General features: G+C 40.3%; 1 protein-coding gene across 1 annotated transcript in view; it reads right to left on the bottom strand.

Annotated features, from left to right (window-relative positions):
* Positions 1-10,044, bottom strand: part of LOC113165804 (chemokine-like protein TAFA-5) — a 29,499-nt gene extending 19,455 nt beyond the window's left edge. The window contains exon 1 of the mRNA XM_026365549.1: positions 9,939-10,044. Coding sequence (XP_026221334.1) covers positions 9,939-10,029 — 91 coding nt within the window. The 5' untranslated portion in view covers positions 10,030-10,044. The remainder of the gene's footprint in view (positions 1-9,938) is intronic.
* Positions 10,045-23,038: the final 12,994 nt, after the last annotated feature.

The raw sequence follows: 23,038 nt of genomic DNA, 5'->3' as shown, positions 1-23,038 counted from the left end.
AATTACATCTGACAGCCTGCACTAACACGACTGCTGCTTTCTGTCTGATGTGTCCTCCCCCTTCTCTTAGCCTCGAGGCTACATGGAAGCTAATAAACATCTCTCTCTGAGAAGTGATGAGGGTTATCACCTCCTCCTCCTCCTCCTCCTCTCTGTGTGACTACAGTCAGACCTCTGTCGGCTCTGTGGAATCAGCAGTTTGCTTTCGTGTGCAAAGGGTCAAAGGTCACAGTGGAAGATGTTGGGGTTGCATATCTGACAAACAGAGGAGAGGACATTTTAACCTTCATCTCTCTGTAGTAGTGTAGCAGTCATATATGACACCTGAGGTTAAAGGTTAGAGGATGAAAGCAGCACAGAGAACGGCACTGAGACGTGACAGAGCTCGTCCTAAACCTCAAATGACAGGAAACTATGGCAACGTGTTGCTTTAATGTGTTAATGTAAGCAACTCTACAGTCTCATCGCTCCACGCTGATCTGATGTCTTCATCGCCTCCGTGTGAACTTCTGTCTGTGACTGTGTGTCTCGTGTTAATCTGAGTGAAATGATTTGCTTTGGTTTAAAACACCGTCTATCAACACTGTGCAGTGTGTTTGGGTCTATTTGTGAGCTGTCTGTGCGACTGCCGATGATGATGTCAGGGCTCAGTGTCAGCCGGGTCGTCATCTATGTTCAGGTGTTTAAGATCAATTTCCCCATAGAGATCAATAAAGTGTTTAATGTTATGTGTGTATGTTGGGCGCTCGGCTCCTAAATGCAGAATCAGCGCTGATCCTGTGCTGCTGCTGCTGCTGCTAACATACAGTACGTCATCTGTGTCGTTTCCATTCTATCTACTCTAATCTACTCTATTTCTATTTCTGACTGTCAACAATCAGCCTAAACTCTGTAGAGTAGCTGTACAGTTCAGTGTCAAGCTCTAAACGACGCCTGCTGGTTATCACACATGACAAAGATACGATTTCAGCAGACTCACGTCATCCCCTGCAGACGATACACAGATTCCCAAGTGACCATTTACCAAGACTGTTTCTAAACTCAACCCACAATAAGCTGCTTCTATTGTAGTGTAATGTAAACATGTTGATTTTATATATCCATTAATCTTAGTGAATGTAGTCCAAGTCCAGCTTTTGTACTAACAGAAGTTGACAAAAAGGTTAAAAGCATTATTTATTCATTAATAAAGTAATGAAAAAGTGCATTTAAATGGGTTTTGCTTCTCACCTCATTATATGACAGCAGCCCGTCATACAGTGGGATATTTAAAACAGACTAAGCAACTTTAAACAAGACTAAAGAAACACTAATAAGAAAACTTTAGATCCCAGTTTAATTCAACTTTTTAGATTTTTAGAACACAAATAAACAAACGGGCTCATAGTACACTGCTTCTAACCAATCTGAACAGCAAGCTTAGATATAGCGATGTTTAAAAGTATTTTAGATGAAGACACAGGTATGTTGATTTCTGGTTGCCTGATATTCATCGATGAATGCACTGAATATATTGGAGAGATTATAATCTTTAAATGAATCACATTTAATTTCTCAGACACTTTCTGCCTCCATCTTTCTCTCTTTCTCTGTCTTTCATCATTAGGACATAGCCGACATGAAAACGGCTGCTCAGTTATCCCAGATGATTAAATCCAGTTTTTCCAATGCACTTCTCTAGTGGGTTAATCTGATACCTTAATCCAGGATTAGAGCATGTTTAGTGACAAAGTACAGCGTCCAGGACCCATCAGAGTTGTTACTGTCCATTCTGATTAAAAATCATGGAGACAGAAATGGTACGGAGTAAATTAGGGTCTACTGGAGCTGCTGGGCACTTGTCTGCATTGCTGCATTGGTAATCCAGTTTTGAAGGAGTCACTTCAGCTAACTGTGCACAGGCTGGTTAAAAGTAGCTGCACATCGAGCAGCTGAAAGTGAAATTGTGATTGATGCTCCAGTACTGAAATCTAATAACGTTGTATTATTACAGTGACTGTCAGATTTCTGCAGAGTTAACTTTATTTTCTCAAACTATTCAAAGTTCCCAAGGCCAAAGAAAAACTTTGATGCTCAAAACAACTTTCGTGTCAACAGTGAGATTTAGTTTTTAAAGATTTATTGTGTTGTAGTCAGATCTGTTTTGTGAACTATGATTTTAAAAGAAATGTGAATTTGTTTTTTTACAGGAAAATCTACCGGGATAACTTCTTGTTTCATTTTCAGTTCTTATTCAGATTCTTTCTTTGTTTTACAGCAGTAATCTTGCTGCCTGCAGGGATTGATTTCCTCTCTTGATCTCTGCATTTTCTCTCTGCAGTAAAAAGAGTATTTGAAGTAGCTGAAAGAATCACAGATTAATCCGGCGTCCTCACTGTGGCAGCATTAACACTCCACACATCTTGCCCACGTTACAGCAGGATAATGAAATTACAGCACATTGTTCTCCCTGCTTGTGTTGTTACTTTTTGTCCAATCACAGCTGACATGTCATTGATTTCTGAATGAGAGGAAGGAAGATAAACTGACATCTGGTCGATGCAGGCTTTTATTATGTGCAATCTTTTTTTATTTCCCTGCAAATTGAAAATAGGAACAACAATCACAAAGCAGGAAAACTGGAGTCGGAGGAATAATGATGATGCTGAAATTGGTTTTGACGTGTCTCTGTGGCTGTTTGCTGATACTCTGATGGCAGCTAATGAGTCTGTTATTGTGGAGCAGGAGACAAATTCTGAATCCAACATGAGGCTGGAGACAAACGTTTGGAAACAATAGGTAGGAAGCATCGTCGAGATATTTTAATTCAAGGTCGTACTGGACATTTTTACAGTGATAACTAAGAGCAGCTGAAAGTGAAAATAACATATGACAGCTGCATATCAGCCACATACCATTTACTGTTCATCAGTGTTGCTACGGTGCGAAAACATTCACGTCTTTTAATGCACATTTTGATTTTGTGCATAAAAGAACCTGGAAATACAAAAAAATGAAAAATAAATAAAAATAAAATAGTTTTATGCTTGGATGAGCAGTTAAGTTGTTATTAATAAGAAAATGTAACAAGCTGCATTAGAATCAGACTAAAAGTTAATTAATCATGAGACAAAAAATACCAGCAGCTGAAAACAAACAGTAGCTTGTATCTTTCTGTGCAAGCTGTTAAGTGCAAAATCTGCAATTCCTGATTTATCCAAACCCACTTACTTTGCAAACTATATGTCCATAACGTCCACTAATAAGCTACAATAAAGACTCGCAGCTTTCAGCTTCTTTTCATGAGTAAAAGCTTTTGATGTAACAATGAGGTAGAAGAAGCTGTGACGTTTACACAAGTGTATGAAGTAACGGTCAGGTTAAAGTGACAGACCTGCGTGAATGTGATTGGACTTCAGGCCACATAGCTGTGAATGAGATCATGAGTCACTGTGAGCTGATTAATGAGTAAACATGTAAAAAGTAAGAGCGAAGTTGGAGAGAAGTTCTCAAACAGAAGTCAGCTAGGAAATTAAATCTTTAAAGGAGCCAGTTCACATACAACAGACAGCACGTGACCTGTGTTCAGGTTCAGAGTTAAAGCTCCTCTCACAACAGCACAAACAATCAATTCTGTTCTCTGAACCTCTGAAGCAGAAACTCTGCAGCTTTCGTTTGGCAGCTGCTTCTGATTCTCCTCCTCGTTCGTATGTAGATGTTTCAGGAGCTGATGCAGAAAGAAGCAAATCATAAAATCGAGCAGCTGCTGATTGAAATTCATCAGCCAGAGCTTAAACACAGATGTTGTGATGATGCAGCAGGATTGTTTAAGGGAGGTGTCATCAGCCACAAACTCCATCACTATTTGAATTTCTGACTTTGTATTTTTATGTTTTGGGGTTGTCTGTCCGTCTCATTCTATGTCATGAACATATTGGACTCATGGATAAACAGACAGGACATGTCTCGTGACAGAGATGCAAGTGAACTTTAACTTGACTGGAGCGCAGTGGCAGCTTAATGACACGTAACTGCAACAGGACCAGTCCAACTGGGAGTCTGTCTCTTTCCTGTCTGACCTCTACTGTCAAACTTCCAAATGAAAGCTCAAATGTCAAAAAATTAAAGCTAAATAAATAAATAAATAAATAGTAAAAGTGCTAACAAATAAAAGTGCTTTTCATCCCTTTAGTGAACTTCACGGTGAGTGTTGATTCCTCGACCACTCTGCGGTTGATCGTCTTGTCTTTGTCTCAGCGAGCCGAAGGGTTTGTTTATTTTTTGTTGCACAGTTGAGTTATGATTTTTTTATTACTTTTTAAAAACTGAGAGAGAGAAAAGAAAAGTGTCGTCAGTCACGCTCCTGTTGAATCGCTCGCTGACGTTCCTCCTCCAGATGAATTTATTCAAATCCAATTACACCCTCTGCAGCTTTTAGATCATTTAATTTCTGTTTGTGTTTTTCCCCTCACAACTGCTGATTTTCACTTTCATTCAGATGCAGTGTGTTCATAATTCCCCTGAATATATGCTCCACTTAATGGAGCATTGAGAATTAATTTGGACTCTAAGGGCTCCTTAGGTAAGCTTTCCACACCGCAGGCACGACAGTGTCTGCTGCATAATAGGCTTGTTTTCAGGATCTAAATGAGCTTCATGAGCAGGTAGAGGAAACAAAAGGAAAACTCAGTAAACAGAGAGCATGAGGGAATTCAATCCAGTCTCCAGCTTGTGTTCATTAAAGGTTTCCACACCGGGATGATCAATGAAGAAAAGACGGCAACAGGCACCATTTAGGATTTTTAACTATTTCCCAGTGCAAAAGTCAACAATAACAGAAATCTGATGAACCACCCATCGCGTTTCAGAAATGAAAGAGATAAAGTTAAGTCTCTGTATCATCACCGGAAGCCTGAATGACACGGCTATCTGTGTTTGAGCTCAGACTGATGATTTTCAATCAGCCGCTGCTGAAATGTCTTCTCTCTGCAGCAGCAGCAGCAGCAGCAGCAATGTTTATCAGAAACATCTGCATATGAACAAAAGGGAGAGTGAGGAACAGGTGCCACACAGAAAGTGCTGAGTTTCTGCTTCACAGGCTCAGAGAACAGAAGGACTTTTATTGTTTGTGTCGTTCACAAGAGACTGAGAGGAGCTTTAAATCTCAGTCGGAACAGTTTGTTCACACATCATCTGTCTGTGTTAACTGGCTCAAAAGCTTTGCTCCACTGCAGATTTTTATCCCTTACCAAAAAATTTCCCAAATAACAAATAACTAAAAGCGTTGCATACATTGTGTTACACTCATGGAAAGAAAATGGTGCAAGAAAATCTACTTTTGGACAGTTTGTGAGAGTCAGAGCGTAAGAAGGAGACGACAGGTTAAAGTCATCGCTGCAGATTTTATATGAAACATTCAGCAGCCTGTTCGTTGCAGTGGTCGTGTTGGTTTTCTCTTCTAAACAGCAGTGTGAGATCATTGTGTTACCTTAATCCAGGCATGTTTGATAAATCAGGTGATGAAGTGAGTGCAATGAAGAATGTACTGCAGTTTGTACATCGTTAAACAGATTCAAGATCAAATAAGGAAATCTTAGTGCTCTAATATCGGATATTGTTAATCCTGATGAATCCTTTAGTATGAATCCTTGAACTGGTGCCCCGACTGCATATTCACTGACATGATATGTATCATAATAATAATAATAATAATAATCTGCATTATATTCACAGCGACCAGCCGCCGAGCCACAGGCAAGAGAGAACACGACTCATCCCATGATTCACTTTATACACATACACACAGATAAACCTGCATTCATACATGCACATATTTATATATACAGTAGTCTTTGTGTTGAGCAGTTGCTAAGAGTCATCAGACTGCTGCTGATGGAGTAATTTAACGGTGGATCACATCAGACCAACCACTTAACCTCACCGCCCCGTGTGAAGGGTGCTGTGGTTTTGGGACAGTGACTAAAGCCTGAATCATTGTTGTTGACAGGATCATCTCACCAAACCGATGTTTGGTGGTCGATAATGCAACTGAATGAACTCGAATCGTTTTTCATTAGAGACCTTCTGCCTCATACATATCTAAATGGTTCATGGTACCAATGCTGCATGAGCATGACTGTGTTTTACATCTGTGTATGTCTGCTGCACAACTGAGCCAACAGAACATTTGTTTCTGTTTAAGTTTACCTCATGTTCTTCATGGCTTCCTCAAAACTCTTTAATTTCACTGCAAGTTACATTTAAAATGTAAAACATAAAACAAATGATGAATGTGTCCTCACACTGTGAGTAATCTTCAGGATTAATGCAGGGTTTGCATTTCAAACTACGGTAACCTCTTCACTTTAGTTTTAAAAGTTGCTGCTGCTCTCCTGCAGAACGTCTCACTGAGATGTAAATTCAACATTAACCTCTGATAATGAGAATAAATCAGCCCTGACACTGGAAACCTTCACACAGAATCACTGCTGATGCTGAAAGAAAGTGTTTGATTTATTTATTGTTTAAATTCCTTCTCTCTTTGAGCTAAAGGTTGCATGGATCTTCCACTTAGATCACTGAGCAGTGTTACATTGATTCTCTTACTGCAGGTCGAACCTTAAATGGGACTTTGATACTCTTGACTCTTCTAGACAAAAACAAAGCTGCACGTTGTACATGTGGATCTTTGCTGTGGATTATTGATAAAAACAAACACAAAATCGCACTGAAGGAATCTTCATTACATTTATATTTAGTCCTTTGTCAGACGCTTTTATCCGAAGAGACTTACAAGGTACAAGTCAAAGGCAGAGTAAGTGTAAGGAGCATTTACCACAACACTATCCAGTGGCAACATGAGGACATAGATGCTGATATAAAGACTGTTGGTGCCAATGTAACAATAAATAATTATACAGGTCAAGAAGAGTGCAGGTTTGGCTTCGATGAACAAACTGACGAGGGTTCGAAATGATGCAAAAATGAAGGAAATGAGCAATAAACTGATTTGTCTGATTTGTCTTAGTGGCCATTGAGGGAAAGAGTTACTTAAATGAGGACAGGGCTCTATGGTGAATCTTTGGGGGTATTCGTGTCCCTAAAAAAGACACATTTAAAAAACAGGGGCACGGTTATTTTTGAATAAGGTACTGAAATTGCTTCTTTAATCTGAGAGTTTTCAGTCCTCTTAGTTCAGCAATGTGCTGAGGTGCCAATCCATGTTCGGCTTTAAAAACAAATAAGAGGCTTGAACTCTTCTGTAATTGACAGAGAGCGAATTCAAGGATGCCGCTACAGGTGCAGCGCTGATTTTCTTTCTGGTACTAGTAGTTCATAATATCATCAGCTCAAACTGCACCAGTAGGACAATGAGTGCAAATCATCGACACAGGTTCTAACGAAGCATCGTTTAGCGGCAGTATGGTTTGGTTAGTATGACTGGAGCAAAAATCAACATATAAGGAGTGACAAAGTCTGCACTGAGGGACCCATGGGCAGATGTGAAGACCACAAAAGACAGGACTTTGAAACAGGGGTCGGCTTTGTTTCCACTGTCAATGTCAACAACAGTGTTTAATGTTTAATGCAGCTGGAACTGTCTCCACAGGAGGATCCACCAAACGATGCAGCCTCGTGGAGAAAAAGTTAAACTTTACATCTTGCAGTGGTCAATTTACTACATCCCAGTCTGTGGGAACGAAACCTAACTGTACCTGTCTGCTGTATGTTCCTGATGACAAGTAGAATGAAAATCTGATGAACTGTGACAGATTACTACTACAGTGGCAAGAAAAAGTATGTGAACCTTTTATAATTTCATGGTTTTCTGCATTGATTTGTCATGAAATGTGATTTGATCTAAGTCAAGATTATTAACAAATATAATGTGCCTAAAATAATATTCAATATACAACCATAAAAACCTCAGTGCTAGTGGAAAAAGTATGTGAACCCTTCGAATAACAAGAACAAAAAGAATTATGTGCTTATATGAACCATGCCTTGTCCAAAGGAGCTTTCAGAGGATCTACGGTCAAGAATTATTGATTTACATAAAGCTGTAAAGGGTTACAAAGTGATGTCAAAAACTTCACCAGTCTACAGTTTGACAAACAATCTACAAATGGAGACACTTTGGGACTGTGGCTACTCTACCAAGAAGTGGGGGACCAGTTAAAATTACCATTACCATTACCCCATTACAACAAACACTCATTAATGAGGTAAAGAAACAACCCTGAGTAAAAGCCAAAGAATTGAAGACATCATTGGAACTGGCTAACATCTGTGTTCATGAGTCTACAGTAGGTAAAACATTGAACAAGCAGGGTGTCTATGGCAGGACACCACGAAGGAAGCTGCTGCTCACTAAAAAGAACAGTGCTGCATGGCTGATGTTTGTGAAAGAGCACATTGTGGAGTGATGAAACTATATTGAACTATTTAGAGAGAACACACAGAACTACATCTGACTTAAAAAGATCACAGCATATCATCATGAAACCATCATCCCAAGTGTAAAATAATATTGTGGAGGAAACATCATGACTTGGGCCTGCTTTGCTGCAAAATCCACCTTGTGGAGTGGCCAAGTCAGAGCCCAGACCTCAACCCAATAGAGATGCCATATAATGACTTAAAGAGAGCCACATACTAGACGTCCAAAGAGTTCTGGGGGGGTCAACCAGTAATCAATTCCAAGGGTTCACATACTTTTTCCACTAGCACTATGATGTTTTTATGGTTATTCTCATTAAAGATATGAAAGATCTGATTTTTTTTTTTTTTTTTTTTGTTAATACTTCTGATCACAACATTTACTTTTTGTTGCCACTGTCAATTTGCTTCTGAACAAAGAGCCCTGTCCTGATTACTGAAGACTGTGCACCTGAGAACGTAATATTAATTTAGCTCCTCTTTTCCCTCCTGTGGATTTTTGCAGCCGGACAATGAGAAGATTCTCTTGTAGTGCGTTATAATAATATAAGAATGAACAAAAAAAAAACTATAGGAGCAGAATTAATGTAACGTAGATCAGAGGTCCGAAGCTCATTAAAGCCTCATATGGTCTATTCACTCTGCTGAAAACACTGATTTGAAGACGTTACTGATTACACTGCTCTTGAAGTTGGTGAGTGAACCATAGATTGTGACTTTATTTCTATATAACAGAAATTAAATTGACTGATTATGTGATTCTCTGTCTGTGGGCTGGAGCCGGGTTTTTCTACTGTCTGTTATTTCACAACATTGTGATCGTGAAGTTCTGTGTGTTTTATTTATATTTTCATGGTTATGTGACTTTAATTTAATGCACATTGAGTTTATTTTCTTAATTTGTGGATTAGTCAACTGACAGAAAACTGATCATTATCTATTTTCTGGTTTCTTTTTTATTTAATAGAAAACTGGATTCTTTGGTTTAGTTACACAAAAAGAGACAGTTTGAAATTTCCCCTTAGATTCTAGTCAAATGGAGTAAAATGTCCAAGTCATCCACTGGTTTCATCCTTAGATGTGATGTGTAGTTTGACAGAAATGCTTTTAAAATCTAGAGTTTTAGTCACAGTGAGAGCAGACTGCAGTGTGTGTGTGTGTGTGTGTGTGTGTGTGTGTGTGTGTGTGTGTGTGTGTGTGTGTGTGTGTGTGTGTGTGTGTGTGTTATCTCTTTCTATCTATCATCTGGACTATCATCCTTCTGGATTCTTCCACTGAAAACAGCGGAGGTTCGATGGAACACTGTCCGCCTCATGAGCCCCTCGGTCGGGCCACACAGTCCGGCCCAGTGCGCACAAACCAAGAACTGGTGTCACAAATCCTGCAGCTTCACCTGTTCTATCCCCAAAGTGCAGAGAGGTTATTGACATCCTAAAACCATGCGGTGACCTGTTGAAGCATTTTGGATACTTACTTTGACCACACACACCACCCCAAAGTCTGTGATCGCCCTGACGTACCTTCTCTCAGAATCTGGTTGTGGAGGAGCAGGAGGAGCAGAAAGGAGACCGCAGCGGCAGTCAGAGCCCAGGCCAGACGGGGGAGCTGCATGAGGGAGAGCCGCGATCCGCACGGGGGCCAAAAAAGTCTGAAGTGTGATTATCCGCAGGCTGGTGCCTCCTCACGACGCCACATGCATCCCAATCCCACCCAGAGGAGCACGGAGGCGGGAGACGAGCGGCATCTCTGGCATCAGAAACCACACAACACCCCTACGTAGCAAATCCAAACGGTTTTACGCACAGTGTTTTGTTTCCTCTCCGCAGACTCGACGGGCGAAGTTGCCGATGATGTTCCGCGGCGCGTCACGGTGCGCAGCGGCGGAGGCGACAGCAGCAGGGAGCCGCGGTGCTGCTCTCCACTGCAGAATACAAAACTTTTCCAGTCTCCAGATCACAGCTCTGTGCGCTTCAGATCCACCAGGAGTCCTCGTCCGCTCGTCCTCGTAAATCCCCCAAGAACCAACAACGGGCCCGGCTGGAGCTGCTCAGCTCAGCGGGCATGTTGCACGGTCTGTCGCCCCGCGGTGGTGGTGAAGGGTGGAGGAGGAGATGAAGATGAAGCAGCTGCCTCCGGTCTGAAGATCCGATCTGCAGCCTGAGCTCAGACTCTCTCTCTGTCTCTCTCTCTGTCTCTCTGTCTCTCTCTCTGTCTCTCTCTCTCTGTCTCTCTCTCTCTGTCTCTCTCTCTCTCTCTCTCTCTCTCTGTCTCTCTCTCTCTGTCTCTCTCTCTCTCTCTCTCTCTCTCTGTCTCTCTCTCTCTCTCTCTGTCTCTCTCTCTCTCTCTCTGTCTCTCTCTCTCTGTCTCTCCCTCTCTGTCTCTCTCTCTGTCTCTCTCTGTCTCTCTCTGTCTCTCTCTCTCTGTCTCTCTCTCTCTCTCTCTCTGTCTCTCTCTCTCTGTCTCTCTCTCTCTCTCTCTGTCTCTCTGTCTCTCTCTCTGTCTCTCTGTCTCTCTCTCTGTCTCTCTGTCTCTCTCTCTGTCTCTCTGTCTCTCTCTCTCTGTCTCTCTCTCCGACTGACGTCGCATCAGTTTCAATAACGTGTCTCCCGGTAAATCTGTCCACAGGCGAAACGGGGAAAGATGAAGGTGTGTGTGTGTGTGTGTGTGTGTGTGTGTGTGTGTGTGTGTGTGTGTGTGTGTGTGTGTGTGTGTGTGTGTGTGTGTGTGGTCCTCTATGACTCTCCTCATTCACCAACCTTGGACTGATGGTCCAGCAGCGGACGGTCTTGAGGTCACGGAGAGGATGTTCACTGAACTCTAAGGTCCAGTGAAGTGTGTTCAGGTTCAACCCTGGAGCTCAACACTGAAGGTTGAATGTTGAACCCTGAGGGAACATTTGTTATTACTATTAATCTTTTTTAAATCTACTGCTCAGACCAGAAGTCTGAGTGTTGTTAGATGACGACTCTGTAAGATTTGAGTTCATGCCTTAAAGCACTGCCTAAGTAGTCTAAATATAGACACCGAACATACAGACACTAGACGAGCTGGTGAACACTGTAAAACATTACGCAGCTAATGATCCAGATAGATTCATAAGGAGGAGAACAAAGTCCAAAGAACCAACTGGCTGTTGATGGAGACGTCGGAGGATGACAGCAGCAGCAGTGTGTCAGCTCTGCAGCCCCCTGCTCTCCTCTCTGAATGAATCCATCCGGCTGATTGATCGTTCAGCTTCAGAGGCTCCAGGTTATGTTCAGACTCTTATCAAAGCTCTCAGCAGCTCTCCATCCGTCAGATAGACTCCATCACCACTGCCCTATTGCTCTGATGTGGATCTGTCTCCGTCAGGTCATGCTCTCTGGGCCTGTGGCGGCGGTGATTATTGCTGATGTTTTCCTGCCATTGATTAGCTTTCCACAGAGCCGTCAGTCAGCGGCCGGAGGCGTCGTGTGGGACGAGTCTTCAGAGAGAGATCAACACAAACACTGTCAGGACTCATCTGGTGTCTGCACCAGCACAGGAAATGAAAACTGTCCATTTGACGGGATTGAGAGTCGGGGTGAAGACAGTTCAGTCCGAACAGACAGAGTCTGAAATCGACACCTGACAAATAACTGTGACCAAACTCTCAACACACAGAGGAAGCTGAATCCAAAAGTCAGTTTGTTACTGTCTGAAGTTAATGTAAAGCAGCCGTCTGGATCTCTGTGGGTCCAGGACATGTTTAGTCTGGATTAGAACCTTTACTGACCACATCTGGTCAAAAGCTGCAAAGTCATAGTTGCTTTACCAGGATTAAGCAGTATACAGAGGTAATGTTCTCCATGATTTATATTAGTATTTCACAAACAGACACACACTGGCAGTTTTGTCAGAGGACGGCGTTCATATCCCACCAACAAGTAAATCACACTCACTGGCACAAGTCCCAGTGCATTGTGTGTGAGCATATGGAGCAGGTCGTAAATGCAGATAGAAGAGTATTAAAACAGACATACGACACAAAATCATGTCCCATTTAGTTTGTGATGAATGACGATGATGGTATTTTGGATCTTTGTCAAACAACTAGCTCAGACACAACATGTAGTGTCTGAGCTGGTGTAGTGCGTTTCTGCTTTTTGCTGGCCTTGTATACAACATGTTGCTGACGGTAGGCTGCAGCAGGAGGACAATCCTGCAACATGCATGTTATTGCATAAAGATGTTCCTTAATCCCCTGTGAAGGTTGGTAGGTGATGGGTCTGTTGTTTCTCCTCCAGTGTAGTTGGAAGACAAACGTGATGATTGATCGAGTAAATAAAATAGAATCCTGCCTGTGTGAAAGGACTAAATGTCACAAGTCAGGGTGTTAAACTAAGTTCCACTAATCCGTATAGTAAGTAACGACAAGTTCTATGACTTGATATTTAACCAACTGATGACGTTTGATGTTTGGTAGAGTTTGTAAGTTGCATGTACTAAAGTTTTCGCAGCACAACCAGTCGAGGAAACAAATGTGAATGAAGTAACCGTAATGACATTAACACCATTACTGTACAGCTTCTCACTGGTTTTCAGACAATTGATTTCTCCTCCTCATTCTGCTGTTTGCAGAACAAACACTTTGTTTTTTTTTCCAAACATGCATGAATGGAGAGAAGTGTCTCGACTTTCTCTGGTGAAGTGTAAACCCCATTAAAATCCCTCTGGGGGTCCGTGTGTTTATTTCATGGAAATCAGCTCCATGCGTTCATTGCCATCAAAACTCCTTCAGATTGTGTAACAATGATTTTCAGCAGGCGTGAAGGAAGCAGAGGAAACACTTCAATCAGCATGAAACAGATGCAAATTGACAAACACACACAAAGAAAAGTGCAGACAATCAACAGGAACGACACGGCTGACTGTCTCCACTCTGAGCCTACCTGCTGTCAGACGTCTGCCTGAAGCTTCTGCATGTTTCTCTCTCAACGTGTTTGATTGATTTCAGCAGTAAATGTGAAGATGAAGCTTCTGACGTGGAGGTGGTCCTTTAGAAATGTTAGTCACATGTAAAGTCACTATTCTGCCATGGAGACTCTGCAGTCACACAGACCTGTTTATCTCGTTCTAAAAACCTTCACATGCCTGTTCATCTGTTTCGAACTATCTTTGGTAAAGATTTACTGAAATGAGCATGTTTCTGGACACTTTGACATTAAAGATCATTGTTCACATCCAGTCTGGTCTCTTTTAAACGGACTTTAACCACAGAGGTGGAAACACTTTTGGTTATTCAGTTGTAAGGTAGAGAGTACGGTATTTGGGGCATCTGTGGTTCCAGGCGTTTTTCCCAGAACTTTCCCACAAGAGATCAGAGTTCGACTAGTTTAAACCAATCATCTGTTGCTGTTATGAAAACCAGTCACACAACAAAGGCCGTGTGAAGTCATATTTAAAGCAGAAAAGCTGTTCTATCCATGTTTATTCTGCTAACCCAGATTAGTGATTCATCCCAGTCAAATCACCAGCTGCCATTTCTGTACCATTGTACAAGACAACAGCCACCATGACACCAAAAGGGGGCAATTTCAAGAGATGCCTTCATATGTGGGGCAGATTTAAAACCAATGTTGGGCTGAGAAAAATCAGCTATAGACGGTTGAGTTATTAATAAAAGCATGAACAGCTGTTTGCTAAAAAGTGAGGAAAGTTGACGGTTAAAGAAGTTGTTGAAGCGTTTAGTGAAAGACAAAGAAAAGAAACATGCAGCGAAGTTTGAGCTCCTTCAGATACTTAATGTGGTGCCTTGAGAGACTCTGTGCTCTGCATAGCAATGACAAGAACAGAAAGTAAATATCAGAATGAATGTGGATGAAATGTGCTCAGGGCTGACATTAGGCCAGTTTCATTCAGTGCATGTTTCTCATTTATAGGAACATTAAACTTATTTCTGCTCTCTCTCTCTCTGTCACCACTAATGGAGCAACTGAAGCGGTCGACAGTCTTGTTCTCGTCCACATGTTGTTTAAGTCCTAGCTTCGTTTTACAGCCGTAATACGAGCCTGTTGAATTCACTGCGTGTTTTCAGATAGTTTGTTAAAAATACCATCTCTCATCTTTACTGCAGGCAGAACTGGAAATGAACCATTTAACGCACAGTTAAGTTTCTCTGCAGAAGACAGAAAGGTCACAAGAATAAAAGAGTTTAATTTTAACTGCGTCTTCAGTAGATACAGGGTGAGAGAAAACACTTATTACTTTTTCTGGAGTCAGTCATCTCTCCACATGTGGCTGCGCTGCAGTTTGCACATGTCATTTCATAATTTCTCTGTCAACCAAAAAAAAATATTTCATCTGCAGATCATTTCTCTGAGTGTGCAGATTATTTAGTCTGCTGTGATTCTCATACACTGTCATAAAATGTGTCACTCTGCCGTCATGTTTAATCACTGATATTTAAGTTTTTACTGCTGCTGTCGGAGGCTCGTTTGTCACTCACACACACTAACAGCTGCCCAATATTGATATAATGCTTCTTAACTACAGAAAATGAAATCGTCAGCCAATATAAGTATTGCTGGTTATGATCGGTGTAAGATAGGTTTGCTTTTTATATTAATAAATAAGTATTACCAAACACAGCAAACCTTTGGACCACAGGACTTATATTTGCTGATGATGCTCTTCTGTTTATATGTATTACTATACTATTACTATAACATTATTACCTGGACTTTGTATCAAGGGGTTTGTTTAATAAAGTCTGTCTGACCAGGATATTTGCGTTCTAATATGCAGCTCATGTCTATACATATCTATGTCTAGATATGTATAGATATCTATAGATATGTATAGGTTCCAGTGCACATCTGAAAGCAGCTACAGGTTAACCTTAGCAGTTAAAGGAAGCCCCTCTGCCCACCTCCTGACCCTGCCCCTCTGCTGCGTCCCTTCTTATTAGCTAATCACCACATTATTCAGCCAGTGTCTCTTAAGGTTCTGCTGCTGCTGGATTTATGGTCTGGCTTTAAGTCAGAGGTAGTGCAGCACATTAGGCTGATCACAGCGGCCTGTGTGGAATTATTACACTCACTTTACTGCACAGTAGGAGGATTAATTAAAGGGAACACAGAGGTGCTACATCACCAGGCCGTCACTTCATTTCCCACAGCAGGAACAGAGGATACACAACACTGTGTGAGGCTGCTGCCCTCACTATACATAAAGTACCACAAACAATACGCTTTACTGCAATTCCACTATGGTTTCAAACGTCAGAATTCATATTTCAGTACAGTTCTGCTGAATGGTATAACACATCTGCCTTAGTGCAATATGTTAAACATAAAAGTAAAAGTCAGATGTATTTTTATGCAGACAGAAGTGGTAAATAAGCCACTTAATGAAAACATTAGGTCAACGGTTGTTAAAATCTCTTCTACAATAATAGGACATAATAATAATCAGGTGTTCTTTCTTTTCGTAGTGGTCATAAAGAGATTGCTTCCTAAATCCTTTCAGTGAAAGTGATGGGGCCTCTACAGTCCTTCTGCACAGAAATAAATTAATATTTATAGAAAGCAATCTCTTCATGGCCACATCTGCAGCCTTTGACACAGTCAACCACCAGATTCATTCTACAGTTTTTGATTTGAGCATCACTGGTGCAGCTCTGGCCTGGCCTACTTGTCTGGACGCACCTTCAAGGTTTCTGGACAGGGGCAGGGTTCTAACTCTCACTGCCTCTCCACTGGCATGCCGCAGGGCTCAGTTCTTGGTCCTCTACTCTTTCCCATCTATACTACATCCCTAGGATCCATCATCCAGTCGCATTTTCCTATCATTCCAACACACAGTTCTTCCTGTCATTTCCACCAGATGACTCCACAGTCTCACTACGCATCTCTGCATGCCTTACATCGCTGCCTGGATAAGAGAGAGGCATCTTTCTATCACATAACATGTAATCACCCATATGAGGATGGGTTCCCTGTTGAGTCTGGTTCCTCTCAAGGTTTCTTCCTGTTGCCTTCTCTGGGAGTTTTTCTTGCCACCGTCGCCCTCGGCTTGCTCATCAGGGACAATCTGATTGTTATGATTCATACACATTCACTGTTCATGTAAACTTCCATAGTTTCTTTGGTTGTGTAAAGCTGCTTTGCGACAGTGTCAATTTTAAAAAGCTCTTTACAAATAAAATTGAATTTTGCGCACACACATTTTTGTCGTCCAAGCCAAAATAAAATTACTGACGAGGTTACCAGCTGCATCATCAAATCCTTCCAGATGATCCAAAATGCAGCAGCACGTCTCATTTTTATTTTTCAGCCAAAAAGGAAACACGTTACACCACTTTTCAGATCTTTATAATTATCTTCAGATTTTTAATTAGCTCCACCTTTTCTGTCTTGTTATTAATCAGTGGACAAAAACCTGCTACAGTAGAGAAAAACAATGCTGATGAGAGTTGATTTTGCTGCATCACATGTTGGATAAACAATTATTCTCGATCCATCTGTTGAAAATATTGAAAGTCCAAACAATTCAGTGAACTATAATATCAGTTTAAATAGAAACTGTTCACAAACCATCTGGAAACTAAATATTAATGGGTTGATGTTGTGTAATGTTGCAGATCAGATCATCTGAGCAATATGAAGAACTCTTTGACTCTAGACTTCACTGCCTCTTTTATTGACCCCCACCACAGCTCTTGTATTCAAAAACAGATGTGTTGCATTAATCTCCAGAAAGAATTATTATTGGTGTGAGAGAGAGACATCTTCATAGCTCTGATGGGTAATGAGCTGTTCTGTTCCACAGAGTCTTTTTCTTTGATTTGTAAAAACTCATTTTGTTTATTAGAATTGATCCAGAAACACTTGTATTAAAAATTAAAAAATAAATACTAAAGAAATCACATTTCACTTCATGTGATTTCTTAGGATCTCCATCATAAACACTCCACTGTCTGCTCCTGTGTCAAAGTGTCGTCCAGCAGCTGAAGCAGTTCTGTGCAGATGTGATCACCAGTGACCAGTTTTCTGTCCAGCTTGATCTCGACTTGTGCTGATCTGAGACTTACATAGTGAACAATAGCAGATTTAGGAGCCAGGTGCTGCAGTGTCACGTGATCTAAGATCTGATTGGTTCTGGACCCTTTGTCAAATGAGACGCGGAGTTTCTTAAAATAACATCTGCACAGATGTGGAACCCTGACAGAATATAAATATCATGAACATGAATATCTAGTCCCATTCTGATTGTTTTACACTTAGTTTCACTCTCTATCAAATAAATAACAGATTTATTTAATGTGTTTGACATCACAACTAGATTGTTCTCATGGTGGACAATGGGTTTAAAGTACCTGAAAGTCCAGGTGTAAAAAACTTGTACATCACGTCCAGCAAAGCACAGAGTCAGCAAACGTGTTCATTCTTTCACACACTGGGGGTCATGCTCACATCCACGTGTTAACATATATCTTCACTCTGCAGCTTTTTTTTCCCTGCAGGATGTTAGATGACGCTCCCTGGCAGCTCAATCATCAGAAGACGAGCAGTAAACAAAAGAGCAATAAGAACCCTGCTGTGATAAGACTTTGATTCATCCTGTTCTCTTATCGCCTGCTTTTCCGAATCACCTACAGGCCTTATTTTCACCAACACACATCGACACTTCCTCATTCCAGTTATCTGACAGAGTTTACAGACAATGCAGAAGGGAAGACTGGAACAGGTGGTGCATCACGTGGATTAAAGACACACTTCACATTACACATGCTGCATGGAAACAATAAGGCCCAGTTGGAAATCAGGTAAAAACAGCAATAGAAGAACTGTTTTCACATTAAGGTGCACGTGAAAAGGGATAAAAATAAACTTTGAAAGATACCCACTTGATGTAGCATAGCGGGACTAAGTTTTATAAGATTCTCAGATGAACTTTGCACAGAACAATGGCTGTAGACTGTGGCCCAGATTTCACACAGTGTACTGTGGGTGAAATCTGAAAAGCCGTGTTTAATGAAAAGAGGGAGCTGGAGCAACCAAGAGCTACTGTGACGGTTACAGTGCATTAAAACCTCAGTGTCAAAATAAGAGCAGCTATATCTTTTTTATTTATTTTTTATTTTGTTATGTGCTTTTGTAAGAGTTCAACACAGGAGGAAAGGATGACTCAGTCAAACTGTGTGAATCTTGATTAAATAAAGATACAAAATCTATTTATTATAATTAAATAAATGCCTAAATATATTACCTGTATCTGTTTCTTTCATGTTTAGTGACTTTCTTTTTTATTTCAAAGGTCTCATATCATTTTCCTTTTACCATGTGATTTGTCCGACAGGTCTCCTGAATGTGTTTATTAGTTTTTAGATAATTTTCCCATACGTTTCATAATTAAAGTGTCTCTATTTTAACTTATTGCAAAACTCAAAGTGACACTAAATGAAAGTGCCAGTGTCGTTCTTGTTTCTTGGTACTGTGCTCCCACTCTCTGAAGATGCCTGGGATTCTGCGGCACAGGAACAACCCCCCCTCCCATTTCATTTTAGCAACATTAAATATTTAGGCATCAATATTTCCTCCAGACTGTCTGAGCTTTTCAGTCTCAACTACAGACAAAAAACTGACAGACAATGACACAGTATGTGACTTTGGACCAAACGTCCACTTTCACTCATGGGACACATCGCTACAGTTCTCTCGTCTATTTCTGACTCTGACAGAGGAAAGAGGTGTAAAGTCAAACCAAATCACCATTAACACCATGTAGACACACCCCAATCTGGTACCTTTAAAACTTCACACGGCTGCACATCAGAAATCTTAAAACATGTAACATATGTCACTGGACAAATCTTCCTACATAATACACAACTGTATAGAAACTAGCTACTACACACAAAAGTAGTGAACAGTATCAGCTTTCAGTGACTGTCTACATAAACCAGCTGCATGAACCTGCACCGTGGTTTTACAGACTCGTCTTAGATTTAATCAGCTGCAGCCTCATATTTCTTCAGCACAGAAAGTGCAGCTCATTACACAGATTAATTCATAGGAAGGTTACAAATGAGCTATATTTTTTATTTCTAAATGAAGACAGCTATTCAAAATTCAAAAAATGAATCCTGCAGTACACCTGCAGGTTAAAAAGCTAAAAGATAATTCTTCTTTTAAACGACAGCTTCATCACTGCAAAACAATAAAGCACATTTACAGAATCCAGAATTCAAAGCTACGACCTACAGGTTAAATAGAAATTCTTGATTCTTGATTCTTGATTTTTTGTATGTTTTTTTTTTTTTTTTTAAATTGGAACGTTTAAGAAAAGTGTCACCAATACGAAAAGGGGGGGGGCAAAATATATAGAACAATGGAAGCACAAACACCATGGAAAATATTTACCATAACAACATTACTGTTTAAATGTTATATATATTGCATATTATAAGTTATTATGTGTGATATTTTATTTAGAATGAATTTAACAATTTACATGTAATGTATGCTGTATTATGTATTGTATGTGTTTTTATCATGTGGACAGCTCGACTTGTATCTGGATGATGATTTATGTTTATCTATGTATAGATTGTTTAAACTGTGTTAACTAATTTCCTCAGTAAAATGTGATAAATAACATTATAACATTTGGTTAGTATAGCACACTTGGCTTCCACCTCCACTCTTTCAGCAAATTGACTTCAATTAACCAAATTTTTCTTTTTAATTTTAGTTTTATACATAAAAATTATACTAATGTAAGATGGAAATAAATCGAAATATGACCAGTGTACGAAGTGAAAAACAGTGAATTAAGACACAGTATGATCTGAGAATAAAAGCTCCTGCTGTTATAGCTGTTGTTCTCTGAGTTTCAGGACAAACTCGGCTTCATTTTCTCAATATAACTTGTCAGTTACCTGCTGCTGCTGTTCCTGCTGTTTCTGATCCTCCGCAGTCTGACCACAGTTGGTGGATCTGTGGTAGTCGCTGCTTTCGACTTGTTTCTCAGCCAGAGTCAGGTGATAGAGACGAGATACTGTCAGCACACAAAGTCTTTGTATGAATCCAGTCTGCTAAACAACAGCAACAATTTTATTTAATGTTATTTACAGTCAGGAAACTCCTGGTGTTGATTCTGATTGAGAGAACTGCTCATATGTGCACTGCTTCCTCCAAACATTCACCCCTGACCTCAAACTGTTCAAATTCCTGCTTTAATAAGATATCAGAACAAATGTCAGCGTGGATTAACTCATATAAGATCAGAACTGAAGAAGGCAGAAGGCAAAGTTTACGTGAGTGAGGCAGAAAATAAAGTTCAACAAAAGAAAAAAACATGGAGTGATAAACAGTCAGACTGATGAATAAATAACGTCATGAATCCAGATGTTTGCTGCTGGATTGTTAAAGACAAACACTCGTAACAGCAGCAGTGAACAAAGCAGCGAGCGCTTGTTTAGCTTTTGCTTCACTCTGCACAGCTGCTGTTAGTTTCCTCTTTACTTGTTTTCTCCAGGTTCTCTGATTTATTCTGTATTTGAATTAAAGAGGTTTGAAAACATCTTAATTTTCCTGAAATGTTATTTTTACATTAATTTACATTTATCATTATTTTTCAGGCTCAATGTTCTGTTTATACTTGGCCACAAATGACCTCAACTAAGAACCTCAATGAACCTGCATCACTTGTGATGTGAAGACAGGAAATGTCTAATCAAACAGTTAAATGTGAAAACATTGGAACATGATGAGAATAAAACATGGAACAAAATAAAAGTAATGACCATGAAATACAGAAACAAACATAACATATATACATCAACAAATGACCCCAGTGCATGCTGGGATGTACCTAAACTGGGTAAATTAGGATTAAAAATGGGATCATGGTGTTCAAATGAGGATATTATCTGATGTCATGTCAGTGATCAAGAAATAATAGTGTGGATCTAAATGTTTTTAGAAGCTAATGTAGAAAATTTCACATTTCTGTTCCAATAAAATAATTAAACTCAAAAACTCAGTAGACAGAATAATCTTAAAGTACGCAGTGATGGAGAGTGATGTGTGGCGCTCACACTGATTTCTACTGTAGTTGAACCAACCTGGATTTGAACCCAAAACAGCTGATTGAAAACACGTCATTTAATCAGTTGAGCTATCAGGAAGTGTGAATATGAGCCTTTTAAATAAATATTCATTAAATATTTAGCAGAAATCATCAGACGTAAATTATGGGACTTTCCGAATTTCCAAATTCTCAAACTAGAACTTAACTAACTATAAATGTTGTCGTATAAATAATCTGATCTAATCTAATAAATCTAATAATCTAATAAATTGTGTCTTTTTCTGAAAGATAAAAACAACTCAAGATTTGAAGACACCACCTCAGCTTCATCAAACCACTGAACCACAGCTACTTGTTTGAGTAGAGGAAGAAGAGGAGGAGCTGATCAGAATGAACCTCCAGTCTGAGTTTGTCAGTGTGAATCTGAGTTCTTTTCTCGTCTGAACTTTCTGCTCCTTCAGTCTGATCTTCTTTCTCTCTCTGCTCATTTCTCAGCGCTGAAGATGGTCCCGCGGGGAAGGACACCGACCAGCAACATGGAGACGTGGGATCAAACCTCGTCTGGGATGAACAGAGGTAGGTGAAGATGTGTGAGTGTGATGAGTGAATGTGACTTAAAAAACCCGGCATTTCCGCGATTTCGTCAACTCGCTTGCGTACGCTTCGTTCAACGCGTGAATTTCCATCGTGGACCAATTTCAATCAACAATCATCTGGACGACACTGAACTTCAAGAAGTAAGAGGTGGTAAGAAAAAGCTAGTTGGCTCAACAAACCACCTAGCTTTTACTTTACTGACCAAGCTTTCTTTTTCTGCTGTAGTAAGTTACCCACTGAACCCAAGCTGTTCAGGCTGTGGGTCTGTTCACCTTACACCTTTGAAAGTCTCTGTAGACCTGTAGAGTGTCCAGTGGGGACACCGACCAGCAACAAGCAGACGTGAGACAAACAGAGGTATGTGACGTGAAGTGTGATGAGTGAACATGACTGAAAAACATTTACGCTATTTCTCCAACTTGCTTGCGTACATTTAATTTAAGGTGTAAATTACAATCATCATTCATCAGGAGGCAACTGAGCTTCAAGGACAGGACAAGAAGAGCTGGCTCAGCAGTTAACAACAATTTTCTCTTAACTTGCTGTGATGTAGTAGTGTTTCAAGGTCCAAACGTAAATGTTAATTTACTCATATAAATAGTTAATGATGATGTTTATGTGTTGGCTGGATGTTAAATTACTTGATAAGGTGATAACATGTCACATGTTGTGTTTACAGACTGTTCCCACGTTGATTCATTCAACGCAGGTTCAGGATAAATCCATTCCTGATCAAAATCCTGGATGTACTTCGTCTATCTTTTTCCTGGATTCAGGCTTTCTGCCTCCCTGCTGAGCAGCTGCAGGAGCTTCTAAAAGCTGCAGAAATCCCCACAGAAAAACAAAAAGCAGGAAGACGAGACATGGACCACTTCTCAAATTCACATTAATCACAGAAGGAGGGAATGGTGCTCCAAATACTGATAAGTCGCTCTGTGCGTCAGTACACGAGCCTGTTTTAACATGT

This window comes from Anabas testudineus, chromosome 6 (assembly GCF_900324465.2).
Source record: "Anabas testudineus chromosome 6, fAnaTes1.2, whole genome shotgun sequence".
Taxonomy (NCBI): domain Eukaryota; kingdom Metazoa; phylum Chordata; class Actinopteri; order Anabantiformes; family Anabantidae; genus Anabas; species Anabas testudineus.
The sequence above is the reverse complement of the archived record's forward strand: the minus strand, read 5'-3'. Positions and strand labels throughout refer to the sequence as shown.